A 19,698-nucleotide genomic window follows, 5' to 3' on the forward strand; every position below is an offset into this window, starting at 1 on the left:
ATAAGTATTGGCTCTAGTAGACTTTATTTTGTGTTTTCTATGAACAAGCAGCCCTTCTGTGGGGCTCAGCTTTGGGACTCTGGGGAGCACGGCAACTCCAGTGACAACATCTGCTCCTTCTGGTGGTTTTGGAACCGGGCTCTTTGGATCTAAACCTGCCACTGGGTTCACTCTAGGAGGAACGAACACAGGTAAGGAGGGTTGTCAGAGTCTCAGGGAGTGGGTGTGGGGTATTCATTCTCTGCAGGTTCTGTCCTGTGTCTCCTCTGCCACTGGGTTCACTGGGTTCACTGCCACTGGGTTCACTCTAGGAGGAACGAACACAGGTAAGGAGGGTTGTCAGAGTCTCAGGGAGTGGGTGTGGGGTATTCATTCTCTGCAGGTTCTGTCCTGTGTCTCCTCCCTTTACAAGGATCGTCACTGGTGGTAGACCTAAAAAATGGTAAATACTGAGATGAAAAGGCAGACGGATGTGGGATCAAGGGTCAGAGATAGGGCCAGCCATTAGCTGTGACTTACTTCAGTGTAAGGAAGGACAACACACACATACATTTAAGAATTAAAGGAAATAAATCTATTCAAAAATAGTGAATTAAAGTAATTCAAGTTTATGTTAGATTATATAATGCAGTGTTTTATCTTGGTGAAGACTGAGTCAAGTTTACAGTTTGGACATTAATTAATATAGCATATATGGGACAGTCAGCTTCCTATTTTGCTATAACATTATAATTTACATTCCTAAGAGATGTTTCAGATTTTTTTATTATTAAAACAATTGTTGCACTGGGAAAAGGGCAGGAGGTAAAGGTTTCTGGTGGACGTTTCAATAATAAAAAGTTTTTTAAAAAAATACAGATACTTTGCTATTATAAGCAAAGTACATGTTTCACTGGAGCCACCACTTTAAAAGTTTACTTCCTCATTTACCTTTATTCTCTGCCCTCGGAGTCTCTTGGTCTGTGTTACCACCTTGTGCATTGAGCTGCCAGCCTCGACTGCAGCACTTTGCACAGCTACACAGAGACCATGGAAGAACTGCAGGTGTAAACGTGAGACCAGCCAGTGTGCCTCTTGAGACAGTGCCGGTGTTTTGTTTGGACTAGCTTTTTTTCCTCCTTGCCGGATTTTGTTATAGGCAATAGTTGTTTGCATTTTACAACTCTTAATCCCTAATTAATCAAATTATACACAGCCTGTGATATGAGAACCAGTGCTATAGAAGGAACGCTGTATTAGGCAGTGGTTGTGGTGGAAGATACTGTGGTACCCGTTAGTCTCACCAGCAGTGTTATCACTCCCTGAGGGTGATTCCACGTCTTGCCCTGTGACAGGCCAAAAGAATGCCATCTGCCACTGATGGTTAAAGTTTATTTCTCTTTTTGTCCCCAGGAATAGCAACAGCTGTAACTACAGGATTAACTCCGAGTAAGAATTTTTGAGGGAAGATCCCAGATCTGTGGTTTTTCTACTCTTTCCTAATCTCTCACAGAACTGGGCTATAGGAGAAACATATAAGGAACTGGATATAGATCATAGATACTTTTCAAAGAACCTTTCAGTATTTTACTATTTTAAAAAAATCGATGATTATGTAATCCTTTTTTAGTTCAGAAAAAAATTTTAATACAGAATTGTCTTTTTCTGTCAAAATTTATTTCACATTTATATTTTTCAGTCATTTAAGCCCTTTTAGTGAAATAAGAACCAAACTTTAGGCCAGAAGTCTTGGAATTAAGCGCTGGCTGTACCTCTAAATAATTGTGAGGCCTTAGCTGGTCATATCTGGCAGCTTTTAGTTATCTTTCAAATGAGGGTATTGGAATAAAAAGTTTCTGAATTCCCTTCCAGCTCAAAAATATCGTGGTTCTCTATCGTGATATGCTGCAGGGAATGTGGGTAACCAGGGTGACAGCGCCTTGACCTGGATGCCAGGGAATAATGTGAAAGGATGAGAGGACAGTGAGGAACCTCAATTAAAATTACTTAATTTAATTAAATGTAAACTTAACATTGAAGTAAATTAAAAATTGGTGAACTTGCTTCACTTAGATGCTACTTACCTGTTATCAACAGAAAGCACATCTGTCTACCACCAAAGTTTCATACAGGACTGGTTACAAGGGCAAGCAGTTGGATCCTCTCCTGAGATTTCAGAGCCTATGCGTGTTTTCAAAGCATGTTACTCTGCAGGGACCTCCACTTGTGGCAAGGATGATCCAGAAGCATAGTTTCTGACTTCTTTTCTCTCAGTGCCTTCAGGAGAAGCCAAAGTGCAGGTCATTCATAATTTCTCTGTTTAGTAACTTTGCGTAACTCCTCCTTCCTGGCTGTGGCCGTGAGTCTACACAATGCCTTGATCGTTAAGTATCAGCGGAACGTGGTGGAGGACCCTGATGAGGTCAGGGGCCGCTGGGTGCCGAGCGATGGGTTCTGGTGTCACCTGATACGCGCGCTGAGAGGCGCATGAAAGGCACTAGGAAGGCCGAGGAGGAGGAGAACAGGAGTTGTTGACTGGCAGGGCAGGAAGCACTGTTCAGGCAGGAGTGGAGAGTGCAGAGGCCCAGTCATTAAAGGATCCAGGGAAATAGCAAAGGTGCTTTGCTCTTGGAGTTTAGGATTCTGAGGGTAGGCATGGTAGGAAGAGGAGATTGGCGGAGCAGGTTAGGACCACATAGGAAAGGTTTTTGGGTACCAAGCCTTTAGAATCTATTCTGAAGACTAATGTATAGACTTAGTGGGAACCTTAAGTCGGGGGAATCAGCAGCATATTATTTTGTTCTTTTTTAAAGTAACTGAGATAATTCCAAGAGTAGATTAGAGGAGACTGATCGTGGAGGTTATTATAATAGTTCTTGAGAGAGAGATGGCCTCAACTAAGGTTTTTGAGGATGTGTGTAATCCAGGGATATCTCTGAAGTGGAATTGACAGGACTTGTACTGACAGAATACAGGGGAGCGAGGAGACGTCAAGGATGATTATGGTTTCTGGCTTGAGCAACCAACTTGACCGTGGGGGAGTTAGGAAATTTTTTTATAGGGAGATGTGTAGGGGTCCAGAGGGACATCCAGGTAGAGCTAGTCTTTGGAGACTCAGGTAGATGTAGATTTAGACCCATGAACCTACTTGAGATTCTGAAAGTGGGTGAGATGTTTCAGGAAGTGAGGGAGCAAGAATGGAGCCTTAGGGAGTATCATTTAAGAAGTGAACAGAGATACACAACTAGTATGTGTAAAGCAGATAGACAGCGAGGACCTACTGTATAGCACAGGGAACTAGATTCAACGTCTTGTAGTAACCTATAATGGAAAAGAACCTGAAAAAGAATATATATGTGTGTGTGTGTGTGTGTGTGTGTGTGTGTGTATAAAACTGAATCACTTTGCTGTACACCTGAATCACTGTAAATCAGCTATACTTCAATTTATAAAAAGAGGCGAGGACTTCTCTGGTGGCGCAGTGGTTAAGAATCCACCTGCCAATGCAGGGGACACGGGTTTGAGCCCTGGTCCAGGAAGATCCCACATGCCGCGGAGCAACTAAGCCCATGTGCCACAACTACTGAGCCCACGTGCCACAACTACTGAAGCCCGTGCACCTAGAGCCCGTGCTCCACAACAAGAGAAGCCACCGCAATGAGAAGACTACGCACCACAACAAAGAGTAGCCCCCGCTTGCTGCAACTAGAGAAAGCCTGCACGCAGCAACGAAGACCCAATGCAGCCAAAAATAAGTAAATAAATTAAAAAAATAAAAAGAGGTGAACCGAGGAGGGAGACGGACAGAGGGGACTGGAGGGCAGTGACAGACGCAGAAGCAGAGCAGGAGGGCTTCAGGCAGCAGAGAAGATGTTTTAAATAGTCCTGGAGAAGAAGGACTCTTTGCTGCTGAGTATAAAGGAAAGGAGGGGGGAAGCGCCGTGTTAGGTATATCTAGAGGTAGGGCTGAAATTGAATTTCAGTATTACCACATAGATTGGATTTTCATCTTCAGTATGCACCCTGATTTGGTGAATGGTTTTTTCTCTCTCATAAGTGTATAAGTACATATACACTTTGTTCCATCTACGAGAAGTAGACTTCCAGGCTCCTGATTGATACCTGTATAATACACATGCAGCTACGGTAAGCTGGGATGTTTTTTTACAGGCCCGCCGGCCACCACGTCTGCGTCCACGGCAGGCTTCAGCTTAGGCTTCAGCAAACCCGCGGCGTCCGCCACACCGTTTGCGCTGCCCATCACGTCTGCCTCGGCTGGCGGTCTCACGCTCTCATCTGCTCTGACGTCGACTCCTGCAGGTGAGGCGTGTCGGGGGAGGGTGGCATTTTCTGGTTGAGTTCTAATTTCGGTCAGTGAATGTAGGTATCCACCTTTGGTAAAGATAACTTCAGTTTGGGAGAATTTTTATTTCAGTCATTCAGCAGTGTTGACCTACTGAATTACTGGTTTGTGACGATCAGCCTTGAGCATTAAAGCAGCAGAGGCCCTCTTGGAAGTTGGTCTCTTTACAGAGCAAAGCAGGGGAGCGGGTGAGAGGGCCCATGTGAAACTGTTGATGTCTACTTTGTTTTCAAGGCGCACTTTGGTGACAGGGAAGGATAAAGAGTTTGTATAAACCTTGCTTGGCTTAGGATTCATCCGGTTTTGAGTGTGGAGTTGGTAGCCTGGGTTGAAAACTCTATTACTGCCTGGAGTCACTTAGCTGATGCCATGCTGGTATTAACCAAACCCCTTATTCCTGTCACTGGTTTTTACTTTAAAGGTACTATTTCTTTCTGTTCTCAAGTATATATAATGTTAGATTTAGTGAGTGTTTTTTCTCAAGAGCCAAGTTTATCGTGATGTCAGTTTTTAAGGAAGTGTCTTGTGTTTGCTGTGGTGCTCACGCTCTGGGGGGGCTTACGGGCTCACTTCTTACAGCGTCCACAGGATTCACTCTGAGCAGCCTGAGCGGGACGGCAGCTGCAGCCACCACCGCACCCGCAGGCCTCTCTTTAGGGGGAGCCTTGACGGGTTTGGGAGGGCCGCTTTTCCAAAGCGCAAGCACGGCGACATCAGGTAACTGTGATATTTACTCTCCGGAAGAGTAAATATTCGTGTGTAAATTTACTGTCTTTGTTTTGGTCTTTGCAGCAGATCACGTGGTCTCTTGAACCGTTATGTTTTCCTTTTAGTGTAAAAACTGAATTATAAAATAAAGTTGTTCATACATGATTGCCATATTTTAGAAATGCATTTTCTCAACATTGACTGACTAGGTAAGGAGGCAAGAAAGAGCCTGTTTCCGGAGCCAGTAAACTATTCTAGAGAAGTTTGTCTTTTTAATAAACGGCAGTTGGTTAGTCTTGAATCGTTTAGCCTCTAAATTCACTGTGACACAACTTGACCTCATAAGCCGGGTTCTGGGAATGGCTTTCTGTTATAGATCTTAGGAAAGGGTGTTAGAGTGCTTTGAAGTCAGGACATTAAAAACAAGTATTAAATGATTTTATTATAGTCAAATTTTGTAGGTGTCTTCTAATAACCAAATCATTAGATGACTATAACGTACATTTCTTTGCAGGATAAATATTTAAACATCTTTCCCAAAGATTCCCATGGGAGCAAAACACGAAAATAATAGAAACGAGTAAGAGGGTAGTTTTTGTGTCTTGTTATTGAGTTTTTAGGTCTGTTCTGATTTTTCTTAGGCTCTTTGACACAATATTCAATGCTTACTTTATAGTTATGTTAACCTAAAGGTGCCACTGATTTTTTAAAAATTCATAACATTTATTCAGCTGTGTTTTTTCACACGTTGTCAGGATTTAAATCCAGTTTTCATTTATCCCATGCTCTTATCCAGTATATCCTGCAGTTTCCTGTTTTTAAGGTAAATAGCATCTTGTCTAAAAAGAACACAATTGTGTCAGCTTGAGAATGCATGGACTTATATGATTTACCAGTGCAGGATCTTTGAAATTTTGCTACTTGATTCACAGGTACACACCGATGACTTAAGATTACTAGAGTTTAGCTCCAGTTCCTTTTGTCTGTGAAGTAGGATTTAAATAAGTGAAGTTTACTTTTTTTTTTTTTTTTTAAGTTTAATGGAAAAAAACTTGAAAATGTGAAATCTTGATGTTTGAACTTCAAGTCTTTAATTATCAGTTCTTTAAATTTCATTAGTAGTAGAACTGTTTGCTTTATATTATACTAAAATCTTATGAATTCATGCTAGATTATTTTATTTATTTTCCCCCAGCTTTGTTGAGGTATAATTGACAAATAAAATTGTGCGATATTTAAAGTGTACAACATGAAGATTTGACTGTATACATTGTTTCCCCCCCATCAAGTTAATTAACACATCCAGTACTAGATTATTTTAAAAGTATAGAATTCCAAAGCATGATTGGAAGACAAGATGTATTCACCTGAAAATATGCAAACTAAAACTGCTTTGATAGAGAGGGTTTAAAAAAAAGTAAAATCGAGTATCCACAAATATCCATGAACAGATATATTCTGGCAGTTTTAATAAATAAAATCACATTATTCAAAGTACATATACCATTGAATCCAAGCAAGATTATCAGTCTTTGTCCAAAGCATGCTCTAGACTTGTATCTTACTATTTGTCCAAATCAAGAATGAAAATAATCTGGGATCCAACTTAAATGTATTTGAGTGCTTTGATCAGTGGGGAAATCATTATAAAGACTGAGGAACTTCATAAGTGGCATCTGGCTTGTTTGTAGGACTTGGACAGAATGCATTAGGTCTATCTCTGGGAACTGCAGCAGCTACTTCATCTGCAGGCAACGAAGGCCTTGGAGGGTTAGATTTTAGCAGCTCATCGGATAAAAAGAGTAAGTAATGTTACTCTTAATTTCACGTTCTAACAGTCCTGTTGAGGGAACTTAAATTCCTACGTCTGGAAGATTGTTAGTTAAATATTCAATAGTAAAGGTATTATTTTTAAGTTTGCATTATATTTCACAAATTTTGTGTGTGTTGTGCATTTAAGATTTTATTTTTGTAGACAACTCAGATTTGTATGTGCATATGTTTTAGGTAACTATCTTAATGCGTGTTTTAATATGCATTTTAAAAATCGAGACCATGGTACATGTTTTGTAACCTATTCCTTCTCGTGTAATATATCACAAGTTTTAGTCAGTGTCCGTAATTCTTTACAAATATTTTAATGCTGCTTAATGTCAGTTTTATGAATGGATATGTCATCATGCAGTCAGTCATCATCCTGCGGTTAGTGTTTGTTTCCAGATCTTCGCTCTGGGAAGCATCACTGTATTGGGTATCCTTGTAGAGAGAGGCAACATAGTATGGTAGTTAAGAGTCGGCTCTGGAGCTGGTTTGCTGGCTGCAGATCCTGGCTTAGCTGTTCACAGGCTCTGTGACCTTATTCAGGCTATCTCGGTGCTTTGTAAAGTAGGGGAAATAACAGTCCCTGCTTCATGGGGTTGGTTCGAGGATTGCTGCTGGTAAAACCTTGGGAGAGCCAGGCACGCAGAAGATGCTGTGTACTTTTATTATAAATTTTGTTCATATTTTGGTTATTTCCTTAGGGCAAATACCTAGAAATTGAATCATTGGCTTATAGGGAGGGACATTTTGGAGTCTCTTGGCATATATTGTGAAATTGCTTTCCAGAAAGGTTTTACCAATTTATTTACTCACCAACCAGTGTGAATATGCCCTTCTTGCTGTGCTCTTGGCATGCCTAATATCCTTTAAAAATTTTTTTCCAACCCAAATTCATTTTGCAGTTTTCTTGTGGTTGTTGGTTCTGTGTGTGTGATCTGCTTGTTTTTTGTTTCACAACACCTATTCTGTTTCTGATGAAAGCATATTCAGCTGGAGCACGTGCATACACACTGCACTGAACCGCTTGGAAGAGCTTAGAATGGCATAATGCATGACGTTGTAAAATATTCAGTGTCCTATATCTGTATAGGGATTTTAAAACTTGGACATGGGTTTTATTGTAGGAGATACTTGTTTTAAAGAGTGAATTACTATCCTAAAAGTTGGTAAAATCCTTTTGATCTTAGAAAATTTGGATTTATTTCTCTTCGAATGAAAAATTTTAAACATAAGGTCCTGTCTCTTGTTTTTACTTAATTTTCTTTGTAGTAACTCCATAATTCAAAAAATAGCCTTAGATGTTTTAGCAGCTTTTTTTTTTTTTTTACTCAGATGGAGCAGCCTGTTCAGGGGGCCTTAAAAAGTGTCAGCTGAAGCTCTCGGGACTTAGACTCCTCGGCAGGGAGAGTTCTCAGGGAAGATAGTTGAAAAAGGAAGATTCTTGCCCTTGAAAGAAATAGATGCAAATCAGCTACCTAACTGTGTTTATGTGTACATAAACATGTCTGTAACATGCTGTGTTTAGAGTTTGTGACAAGTCGTGACATCACATGCTGTTTATTAAGAGGCATTCTAAGAAATCCTTAACAATTTTTATTTATACCTTAGTTTGTGTTAACTTAAAATTTGTATTTGGAATACATTGATAAATAACCTATTTTTACACGAAGCTTCTTGAATTTTCTAGGTGATAAAACAGGAACAAGACCAGAGTAAGTCTACAATTTGACTTTTAAAATATTTTAATGAAAGAGTTTTACGTATTAAACTATAGGCCAATGGTATGGTTGGAAGTAAATGGAACCTTATAGGTATTTAGAAGAAAAATTCTTTTAAAGTTTTTGTCAAAAATAAAATAATAAGCATAGGCTCTGGAGAGATTATGGAAGGTCAGATCTTTAAGAAAATTTACAACTAGTTCTTCCTAGGAAATAGTTGGCTTTTCCCCAAATAATATGGATAAACACAAATATATGTATGTGTCTTTTTAACTTAGTAAATGTTGAACAACTCATGGAACTTTACTCTCGGAGCACTTTTTATTTATATATACAAATTAAAAATGTATATATACCATTTATTTTATATATAAATTACTGTCCCAGCACCATTCACTGATGTTGAAGAGGGAGAATAACCTCCATGTACGTCATATATACATTTGAAGATCATTATTTTCTTGCCAATTGTATTCTCACATAATTTCTATTACATTAAATAAAGCATTTGTAAGTAAATGACGAAGCTCCAGCCTCCCAAACATCTTGTGTGTGTTTTAGCCTTGTTACGTAAAGGGAGAAGAGGCGAGAGCCTGCCGTTTGCCCAGGGTTATGTCCCCGAAGTTGTACAGATCTGCGGCTCCCACCATTACAGCCCAGTTTCATTTATTCCTGTCTTCCTTAAATAGTCATCATTCTTTTAAGCTACTCCTAGGTCTTATTTTGTTGAAGAACAAATTGAAGTTGTAAAATATTGTGAGCAACTCATTGTGAGAAGTTTTATTATTTTTTTATTTAATTTATTTATTTTGTTTTATTTATTTTGTTCTTAAACATTTAGTCAAGTGTATCTACGTGTACTTATAATAGATGCCAGTCTCCTTAGAAAAGAAACCTCCATGTCAGATGAATTGTTAGTTATTTTGTAGATCACGAAGTTTATTGTTCTTTATAAAGAACTTCAAAATCATCCAAGAAGACTGTAAATGGGGAATATTTGCTCTGTTTTCTTGTATCTTAACACATACTGTTGTAGAACTCAGCTGTCAGCTTTTTTTTTTTTTAACATCTTTATTAGAGTATAATTGCTTTACAATGTTGTGTTAGTTTCTGCTGTACAACACAGTGAATCACCTCTAGGTATGGAAGACCTGAAGAGACATTTCTCCAAAGAAGATATACAGAGCCGTCAGCTTTTTATGCTCTCTGATGTTAACGCGCCTGTGGCATCTTTCTTAGGGATAGTAAAGCACTGAAGGACGAGACTCTGCCTGCCGTCATCTGCCAGGACGTGGACAGCCTGCAGTAAGTGTGCGAGGTGTTGTCAGCAGACGAATCAGACTGGAGTGCCGGGAGGTGTTTCGGGGGACCCTCTCCCCCTCCTGAGCGTTCTAACGTGGGGAGCACTGTGGTGCTTTTAGAAATGAGGGAGAAAGCAGAACAATGGAGTTACAGAAATAAAGGAATTAAAATTCTGTAACTGCCATTCTGTGAACTGTAGGTGAATTTTTAATAGTTGCTTCTTAACACACTTGGATGTAAAACTCTGACCAGCCTACTTTTTTTTCTGTATAAAACCAAAGGTGTGTTTTTTTTAAACTCAGTTTTATTTATTTTTTTAGGAAATTTGTGAAGGAACAAAAACAAGTCCAAGAAGAAATTAGTAGAATGTCTTCAAAAGCGATGCTTAAAGTGCAGGAAGATATTAAAGCTCTGAAGCAGCTTCTGTCGCTGGCTGCCAGTGGGCTGCAGAGGAACACTCTCAGTATTGACAAACTGAAAATAGAAACTGCTCAGGTAAACTGTCATTTTATTGTAGGAGTTTCGTTTATTTTTTTTTCAAGTAGAAATAGGTCTTTTTAAAATTATGAAGTTTCATACAGACATGCTATAAGAAAACCATATAGCGCATATACTTTTAAATTACTATACTAACAGTTACTGGGTTTTATTGAGTGCTTACTATGTATGAGGCAGTATTCTAAGCAATTTAGATATATTAACCTAGTGATTTTTCACAACAGCCCTATGAGGTAGGTACTGTTATTACCTCAAACAAGAAAACAGAGAGCTTTGTTTCTAAGAGCATAGATTCAGACCCTGGTAATCCAACTCTAGAGCTTATGCTCCTGACTGCTTTGTTTCATAAGCGTGCCTACTGCCTAAATTATTATATTATACAAGAGGGAAAAACACATTTTTTTAATCTGTCAGTGGTTAAATATAAATTATATCATGCTTTATAGATATTAAGTTCCAGCGACTTGCTAGTTTTGTTAGGTCTCGGTTAATAAAAATGGTAATGAGGCTGATACCTTCTGTCACTAATGTCTACTTGCTTCTTGTCCTGGTGGTATAATACATGACGTAAAATATCTTCTTCACATCAGTGGGGAAGAATGATGATAGATGACTTACTTGTTTTATATTTCACAGTTGTACAGTATACTTGATCTGATCATGGCAATCTAGAAATCTTTCCCTGAAGTTTTCCCTGATCTGTTAATGAACTTTACGTGATATGCGCCTTTTTAATGGGTTTATCAGGGTGCTGTGCTCTTCATAAATTAAGTGATAATATTTTAAGTAAAAATTTGTGAAGTGCTTTGTGTCTTTTTTTATTGAAATGTAATTGACATATAACGTTATTAGTTTTAGGTGTACAACGTAATGATTCAATGTTTGTGTATATTGTGAAACGATGACCACAAGAAGTCTAATTAATACCCATCAGCACAAATAGTTAACAATTTTTCGTTCCTCTTCAGATGAGAACTTTTAAGATCTACTGTCTTAGCAACTTTCAGATGTACAGTGTAGTATTGTTACCTGTTGTCACCGTGCTGTAGGTTATATCCCCAAGACTTATTTTGTAACTGGAAGTTTTTACCTGCTTATGTGTCTTTAAGTCAACTATTGGAGAATACTTTGTGACATTTTTAATAAATGTGTTACCAAAATAGCTAATCTAAACTATGATACTTAAAGAGGATTCAAAGGCTTTATTGTCTGCTTTCAGGTTTCCTGGTCACTTACAAATTCTTTGGTTAAATATGAATAAAGTATTCCCCCATGTTTCCTTCCCACTTATTCTTCCCTTATCATCAGATATGTATTTCCTAGGAGGAACAGAATGTTACTTAAGCCTTTAGACTGTGGAGAGTGTTTTGACTCTGATTAAACATTATAGGAAATTCTAAATTTCATGTGTGAAATTTTTATGAAATTATATGCACAAGGTCATTATCAAAGTAATAGAGGAGGCAAACTCAAGGGAAAAAAATGAACACAAGAATGGGAACCATTGTAACTCTCACACTGGGTGATTCCATCCACAAACACTTGTGAGACACTTGTCACATAACCAGACTTGTCTTTCAGAGACAAAAGGAGAACTCCAAAGTACTGAAGTCTCGTGGGGTAAGTGAAATGCCCGAAGACTGAGAAAGAAGAGGGTAGGAGTCGAGAGTTCCCTTAAGGGAAAATGGCTTCTGAGTTGAGTTGAGGAAAGTTTATAGGAGATCTCAAAGGAGTTTGCTCTGTGGTTTCTCTTATTTCAGATACACAGGAATTAGTGCTCTACCCACAGTCTCGTGAATTGCCAATTGAAAACAGAAATATTGACTCCCTTAGTGAAGGAGTTATCCATCTTATTAAATCCAAAACCTTTTGTTCAAAGAAAGCCTTTCTGGGAAATAAAAGCAATTCTGAGGTAAGGAGCAGCGTTGAGATTGTGAAGACCAGAACCTTATGAAAGTAAAGTCTTTCACATGCCCTGTCTGGGGGACATCACTTAAGAGTCCAGATAAGTCGCGTGGTTAATGTTTTCTGTGGGCAGGGCAGGTGCCACATGGTTCGTTGAAGTTATATTGCTGAATCCACAAATTCAGAGAACCTTTTGGAGCATCTGTTATGTGCAGAGCACTTCCTCTGGCATTTGGGATCAAAACACTTAGAGTATCCTAGGGAGAGTGAGCTAAAGCAGTCACCTAAGTGTTCCAGGGACAAGGTGTGACGGAGTGCAGCGGGCTCAGTGGGCGTCCAGCCTCCCTCCGGAGCAGCACGCAGCGGTAGTGGCACACTCAAGAGCTGAGCCTTGAGAGCTGTGGGGGGTTCCCAGGCCACGAGGAAGGGGCAGGGTGACAGCGGAAGGCGAGGAGGCAGGAAGAGGGCATGTTGGAGGGCCTGCAGGCCCTTAAGCGTTACGGGAGCCCTGCCAGTGAGACCCAGGCGCGGCTCAGCGCTGGGCAGTCCAGGCTCTGGGCCCGTGTCCGGAGTCATAGGACGGAAGCCTGCGGTGGAGAGTAACACGGAGGTGGAAGGGACAGTTAGAGACTGTTAGAGACTTCACAGGTGGGCAGTAAAATGAAGGCAGGAAGTTGCTGCAGGGGACATAAAGTTAGGATAAGAGACTTCTTTTTAAATAAGGGAAACTTAAATAGACGTTGAAATAGAGGTTGCGGAAGCAATGAAATGATAGGAATGTGGAGTGTAAGTGGGTTAGACACATTATGAGTCTTGAAAAACCATTGGCTGGAAGATAAGAGTGGCACTGAAGAGGAGTGGAAGGGAGGTTAAGTGTGTGAGGTATAAAAAATTGGGCCCCTAGACTCAGGTCTCAGGTCTTCCAGCTGCGTGGCCTTGGGCAAATTACTTAATGTCTGTAACTTCGTCACCCACTTTATAGAGTTGTTACTGAGGAGTGACCATGATAATAGAAGGAGAGCCTGTAGCACAGGGCTTGGTACACAGTAAGTAAGTACCCAGAATGTTAACTGCTGCTGTCATCAACCTCAGGGTTATTACTACTACCTTGCTTTTTATAAATACTGTTTTCTAAAGTTGTATTATTACAGATTTTAAAATAGTAACACTATCTTTAACTGTGGATGAATTGACTTCACAAATCCTACAGGAATCCATGGTTTCTTAAAATAGACCATAAATTTATTATAAAGTTTGTTAAAAGTGCAGTTTGTCTTGCCTGGAAGGAGGTTTTAGCACCTTGTAAAGTGGCTTCATCCATAATAAGTTCTCACAGCATATGAAGCTCCGGGAATGGCATTGTTGAAGTTTCAGTCCAGAGGTAGTTAGTATTTTTAGCCTAACTTTTAATTGGCTTTTTCTTTTTTTTAACCTCTATTATATCAGGAGTTAAAAAATGCTGAAATAGCTTTAAGAACCCAGAAAACACCACCTGGACTCCAACATGAAAATACAGCTCCTGCTGAGTAAGTTAAACAAATGTTTCTCTCTTTAAAAAAGCAGAACAGTAAAAACAGTATACAGGGTAGGGATTTTTAGTTTACTTTGTAGCAAGTCTGGGCACTTTATGTGGATTTTTAAATTTAACTCTCATAATAACTCTGAGAGGGTATATTGTCCCCATTTTATTGAAAGGTAAGTGAAGGCTAAGGTCTGAGCTTTTACCCACTATTATGCAGTTGCACTTCATATTACTTACAGGGTCTATTCTACTTGATTACATTGTGCAGATAGTAGAAACTTACATTTATACCCATAAGGACTTTCAATTAAAAAATACTTTATGATAGTCCCTTCCTTAAACAGGGCATACTAAGTATAGTTTAACTCTTTCACTTACTTCCATAACTTTTATTTGCATACATAATAAATCTTCAGGAAGAAAAATTACAAAGTGTAGATAAGTGAACCTGAAAAACCCGCCTGTACCCAGCTTGTATATTCATGTGGTTTCCATGCATGTGGTATATGTCTTGTCTGTGTTGTGCAAGAGAATAATAGCTAATATTCTCAAATGCTTGCCATATGCCACGCAACGCGCTTGGGACTTCACCTGCTGTATCTGCTTTCCCACAAACCCTCCACAGCTGTCACATTCCAGTCTTAGAGATGAGGAGCCTGAGGCATGAATGAAGAGGAGAATCCTGAGCTTCTGAGTGGTAGGGGTCTGTTTGACTCCTGGCCCCTCACCCTTTTTTTTTTTTTTTTTTAAACTTTTTATTATAGTTTCAGATTTACAAAAAAGTTTCAAGAATGAAACAAAGAATTCTCATGTATCTTCCATCCAGATTCCCTGCATGTTAACATTTCTACTGTAGTTTTGTTCCTTGCTCTCCATATGTGTAAATACATTTTCCCCCTGGACAGTTAGAGTTGCTTGCAGACATGATACCCATTAATGCTTGAGTACTTTAGAGTGTGTTTCTTAAACATAAGGATACTCTCTTACATAACCACAGTACAGTGATCCGAATCAGGACTGGACAATGGCAGTGACACTCCTGCCTTTCTCAGATTAGCGTGGGATGAGCTCCTTCGCTGGACTTCCGCAGTATTTTATTCTGCTGTCCTGTTCTTCATGCTGCCATCAGAGATAATTTTGAGATGGGTTGAATTGTGTGATTTTCCACTGTGAAAAGCTTTCACAGTTCCCCATTTCTTGTGGAGTCGTGTTCAGACTGCGTTTTGTGCTATTCAAGGTCCCTTTTTATCTTTCTAGCATTCTCTCGTTAAATTTATCAGAATAGTGATTATAATTACATACTCTTTCTGTAGTACACTGTAGTGTTTTCAGATTATAAATATCAATAGTATTTCAGATTATAAACGTAAGAACTGTAAGTATTCGGCTGTAAAATCTAGTTGACAATTGCACGTTTTTTTTTAACTTTTTCTTTTGAATTTTAGACTTATAGAAAAGTTGGAAAAATGGTAGTACAAAGAATTTTTTTATATCCCTTACCTGCTTCCCTTACTGTTAACATATTACATAATCATAGTATAATTATCAAGAACAGGATTAACACTGGTACTGTATTAACCAAAATACAGAACTTATTTGAATTTTACTGTCTTTTCCACTAATGTACTTTTTCTGTTCTAGGATTCTTTTCACACTGGATTTAGTTGTTGTTTCTCCTTAGTCACTTCCAATCCGTAACATTTATTCAGTCTTTCCTTTTCTTTGATGACCTTGACATTTTTGAAGAGTATTAAGTTATTTTGTAGATTATCCCTTAATTGGTATTTTTTCATGATTGGAGTAAGGCTGTGCATCTATTTTTGATACCTTGATAACTTACAAGTTTGGGTTTTTGTTTCAGTAATATCTGTGTCACTTAAAGATACATTATGTCATCAGACTAATTCAAAGGCCCTACTTAAACAGGGGCATATTTTTGTTGGAATTTTGAATATAAAGGAAACAATGTTTTAAAACTGTGATCTGACTTGGTAAATGTTATTGTGTAGCTACTTCAGAATCCTGGTTCAGCAGTTTGAGGTGCAGCTCCAGCAGTACAGACAACAGATTGAAGAACTGGAAAACCATCTTGCCACCCAAGCGAACAATTCACATATCACCCCTCAAGGTAACATGCTTTCCGTGGTAATTTTTTTTTTAATAGCACCGTTTTTTCACTTAGAGAGCTTAAGCTGTTGTTATATAGTCGATATTCTAGATTATTACTAGTAGTTGTCTTAAACTGCCATAAGACAATTTCCTTAAAAGTCCTCGATTAGATCTTTATTTCCTATAAATATAAAATGCTTTGTTATGAATTGTTATGATGTAATGGGCAGATGTCCTAGGGCACCCCACCCACCCCCCCGCCCCCCAGTAATCCCCCAGATTACTGATGGAGGAATCCTTCTCTCAGTCTGTTCTGCTGTCTTCTCTCATCCATGGAAGTATTGGTGTAGTTTATTCATCCTATACATTAACTGTACCAAAAATTGGACTCAAGTAATAGAAAAATAATATCGATTGTGTTGTATACATATTTGTGTGATAATATGTTTTTCTTTTATAGATTTGTCAATGGCTATGCAGAAAATTTATCAAACATTTGTAGCTTTAGCTGCACAACTTCAGTCTATTCATGAAAATGTGAAGGTAAGTTCTCATTGCCTGTTCATCTATCTGGACATCTACACCCAAGTGAAGTATTTATTTGTTCATTCACAGGACAAAAGTATCCATGCTTATTACAGAAATAGCTAAAGTTATATGTAAGTGAAAAAGACTAAAACTAAAATAATCCAAATCATGCCCAGACACAACCATGGATAAGATCTTTAAAAAAAAAAAAAAAAAGATCCAAGTGTCCTATGCACTCTGTTATTTTAACTTTTTTCATCATTGTGAACCACATTCCACGTTCATACACACACTTCTTCACCATCGTCTTTAGTAGTCAGGCAGGATTTCACTGCATGTGTGTACGTAGTTTGTGTAACCCGTCGTCTTCTGTTGGACATTGGGTTGTTTCCATCTCTTTTAGTTTATTTCTGTAGAAAGTAAACAGTCTTAGTAGCAAAATCATGTCTCACTGCTTTAATTTTATGTGTGTTTTAAATGTTTATTGATCCCTGCATAAAAAAACTTCCTAACAACATTTGTCCCTTCTAAACACAGGAAACACAGGTATTTATTAAAATAATAAAAATAAAATAATTTGTCACTGAATATTTTGAACCTTGTGTAATATGTTCATTTTTAGAAATTATTTGGGTGAAATGTTAATATACATACACTTTTTCCAATCAAGCAAATATAATTAAAGTCTTTCTTGGAATTATGTATAGTCAGAGAAAACCTTTAAAATTCAAAGTATCCAAACCTGAGTCTAAATAAATTCTTAACTGTAATAGAATTTCATGGAGATTACCAATATTTTCATTTTTATTTTTATTTTAATTTGATGCATGGTAATAGAATTTTTTTTAAGTTAACCTCTTAAATCATACCATTTTTGAAGTGATAGCACACTTCAAACCTTTTGCTTTAATAGATTTAAAATTTTAAACCAAATCTTTAAAATAATTTAGTTTTAAAGGAGGAATTTTTATTAAATTCTCTTGAAACTTTGTCTATAATAAGTGTTTAGTTTTTTTAGAGTGCTAAAGGTGATTCTCTGTTGGCACTTTGAAGTCTGTGTTCTGCAGATGTTTTTTCCCATTAAGTTTTATTATGAAAGTTTTCAAGTATACACAAAAGTAGAGCACTATTATAATGAATGCTCAGGTACCCACCACCCAACTTGGGCCATTATCAAGATCCTGCTGACCTTGTTTTATCAGTTCTCCACACATGCTTTTTTCCCCTGGAGTATTTTTTTTTAATTAATACATTTTTATTTTATTAAAAAAATTTTTTTATTGAAGTACAGTTGATTTCCCTGGAGTATTTTAAAGGAGATCTGAGACACATCATTTGTAAATATACATGTTTTTTCAATGGCAGTTTCTTCTCTCTGGTTTGAAAACTACGTTTTTCGGTAACAGGGCCATAATACAATGAGACAGAGATTGGCACAAAAAACTCCAGTTCATGTTGGATAAACTTTACCTGAAATTTTGACCTACTCCTTTTTTTAATACACATCCCAAGAACCCAAAGGATGTTCCATGATCAGATTTGACATTTATTTTCAGCTGCGTTTAGTAAACTGTAATTTCTAGACTTGTTCACCTCTTATAAGAGGTTTTTTTTTGTTCCTTTTGTGGTGTTATTAACAACACAGATAACCTGTTGAAACAGGCTCGAGCCACCTGATCAGCCAGGCCTCCACAACATTGACAAAATTAGATGTAAATTTTATTAATTCTGTAGATCATGGCTGGTGTCAGTTTTTTGTTTTTTTTTTAAAAAAAACTAAATGTCTTTTTTAAGTTTCTAAAGTAGGTCATTATTTCCCATTATCTGAAGTAGAACTAAAATTTATGGGCTATTGATGTCACACGCTGCATGGTATGTGCTTGTAATCGCACAGAAAGAGGGAGAATGCGTTTGGGGGAGATCCGTTCTCGTAAGCTGTGGTTTCTGATGTCGCAGACCCACTTCTGAGTGTATTTCCCCAGTTTCCAGCTCTCGGCAGGCCCACTTGCACACGTTGCAGAGGTGGGAAAGCTTGGAACTGGAGCATGATACGCTGACGTCCACACGGAAGGAGGCGATAGCTTTCAAATGCTGGAAATACCTGTCACAACCCAAAGCCTCATATTTACTAATTTCCGCTAAGAACAGGTTGGAAATATGAAAATCTTACGTCTCTTCAAAAGTAGTATAAACCTGATCTAAACTAAGCTAAAGCCTTAAAGTATTTAATAATTCTAAGGTGAAACAGAATCCTTCCTATTAATGGCCTTAATTAAGGCAAATGTTGTATTGGGTAATCCAGCCCACTTTATGAACTTGGTGATTTTTCTTTCTTACTCTGAAATTATAAACTCTCTCTTTTCTTTTCCCCCCAGTTTGGTTACATAAGCTCAACATGAGTTATTCTCATTGTAAAATAAACAATGTTGATCAAGTAAGAGCCCTCTTTATACCCTCCAAACTCTCTGCTTAGGTGATGTCTTATTTTAGTATGTGTCACCCATGCCTTTTATTATGTATTTATATATACTGATAAAAAAGGTATTTAACAAATATATATTTAGTGGGCTTTTTTTTTTTTTTTTAAAGCTCTTTGAATCTAAAAGTTATCCAAAGTTTGGCCTTTGGAGGGGAAATTTTCAGGAGAAACTGAAATATTTAACATTTAAAATGGGATTTTAGATATTACTTTGCTTGTCTAAAAGCTTAGCTAACTTATTTTAAAGGGGGCCTCCTGAAGCCAGAATATGTTAGGCAGTTGATCGTAAAGACATATGACTAAAATAGGGAAGACAGTATACAAAGGTGTGATAGAACTCTCCGATCCATCGCTCAAATCCTTCTGATTTGAGGGTTAGATTAAGTGTGTAATGTTGGCAGTGTTTTTGGTCTGTCTTTGCTAACTTATTTCATGGTTATATTCATCCTTATATTATCCAAGTCGCACAAAACTTGATTAACCTTTTCTTTTTTTCATTCCTGTAGGTGCTCAAAGAACAGTACCTTGGCTACAGGAAAATGTTCTTGGGAGATGCTGTGGATGTGTTTGAAGCCAGGCGAGCAGAAGCCAAGAAGTGGCAGAATGCGCCCAGAGTCACTACTGGACCCACCCCTTTCAGCAACATGCCAAACGCAGCAGCCGTTGCCATGGCTGCAACACTTACACAGCAGCAACAGCCTGCTACAGGTCTGAATGCATTCAAGTTATAGCTTCTTACTGTTAAAATGCAGAGCATTTATGTGCA

The 19,698-nt window shown here is 38.1% G+C and overlaps 1 protein-coding gene across 5 annotated transcripts in view; it reads left to right on the forward strand.

Moving 5' to 3' along the window:
• NUP58 (nucleoporin 58) overlaps positions 1-19,698 on the forward strand; it is a 43,765-nt gene that overhangs the window by 4,414 nt on the left and 19,653 nt on the right. Inside the window, exons 2-13 of one of the 5 annotated variants that reach the window (XM_059902466.1) lie at positions 49-191; positions 1,393-1,428; positions 4,150-4,299; positions 4,922-5,059; positions 6,742-6,852; positions 8,559-8,583; positions 9,829-9,894; positions 10,212-10,386; positions 13,741-13,820; positions 15,826-15,944; positions 16,386-16,468; positions 19,439-19,640. In XM_059902466.1, the coding sequence (XP_059758449.1) occupies positions 49-191; positions 1,393-1,428; positions 4,150-4,299; positions 4,922-5,059; positions 6,742-6,852; positions 8,559-8,583; positions 9,829-9,894; positions 10,212-10,386; positions 13,741-13,820; positions 15,826-15,944; positions 16,386-16,468; positions 19,439-19,640 (1,328 nt within the window). Of the gene's footprint in view, positions 1-48; positions 192-1,392; positions 1,429-4,149; positions 4,300-4,921; positions 5,060-6,741; positions 6,853-8,558; positions 8,584-9,816; positions 9,895-10,211; positions 10,387-13,740; positions 13,821-15,825; positions 15,945-16,385; positions 16,469-19,438; positions 19,641-19,698 lie in introns of all 5 variants that reach the window. The other 4 variants (XM_059902462.1, XM_059902464.1, XM_059902463.1 and 1 more) reach the window with 4 other exon arrangements.

The sequence above is a fragment of the Balaenoptera ricei genome, chromosome 18 (assembly GCF_028023285.1).
Source record: "Balaenoptera ricei isolate mBalRic1 chromosome 18, mBalRic1.hap2, whole genome shotgun sequence".
In the NCBI taxonomy this organism is placed as follows: domain Eukaryota; kingdom Metazoa; phylum Chordata; class Mammalia; order Artiodactyla; family Balaenopteridae; genus Balaenoptera; species Balaenoptera ricei.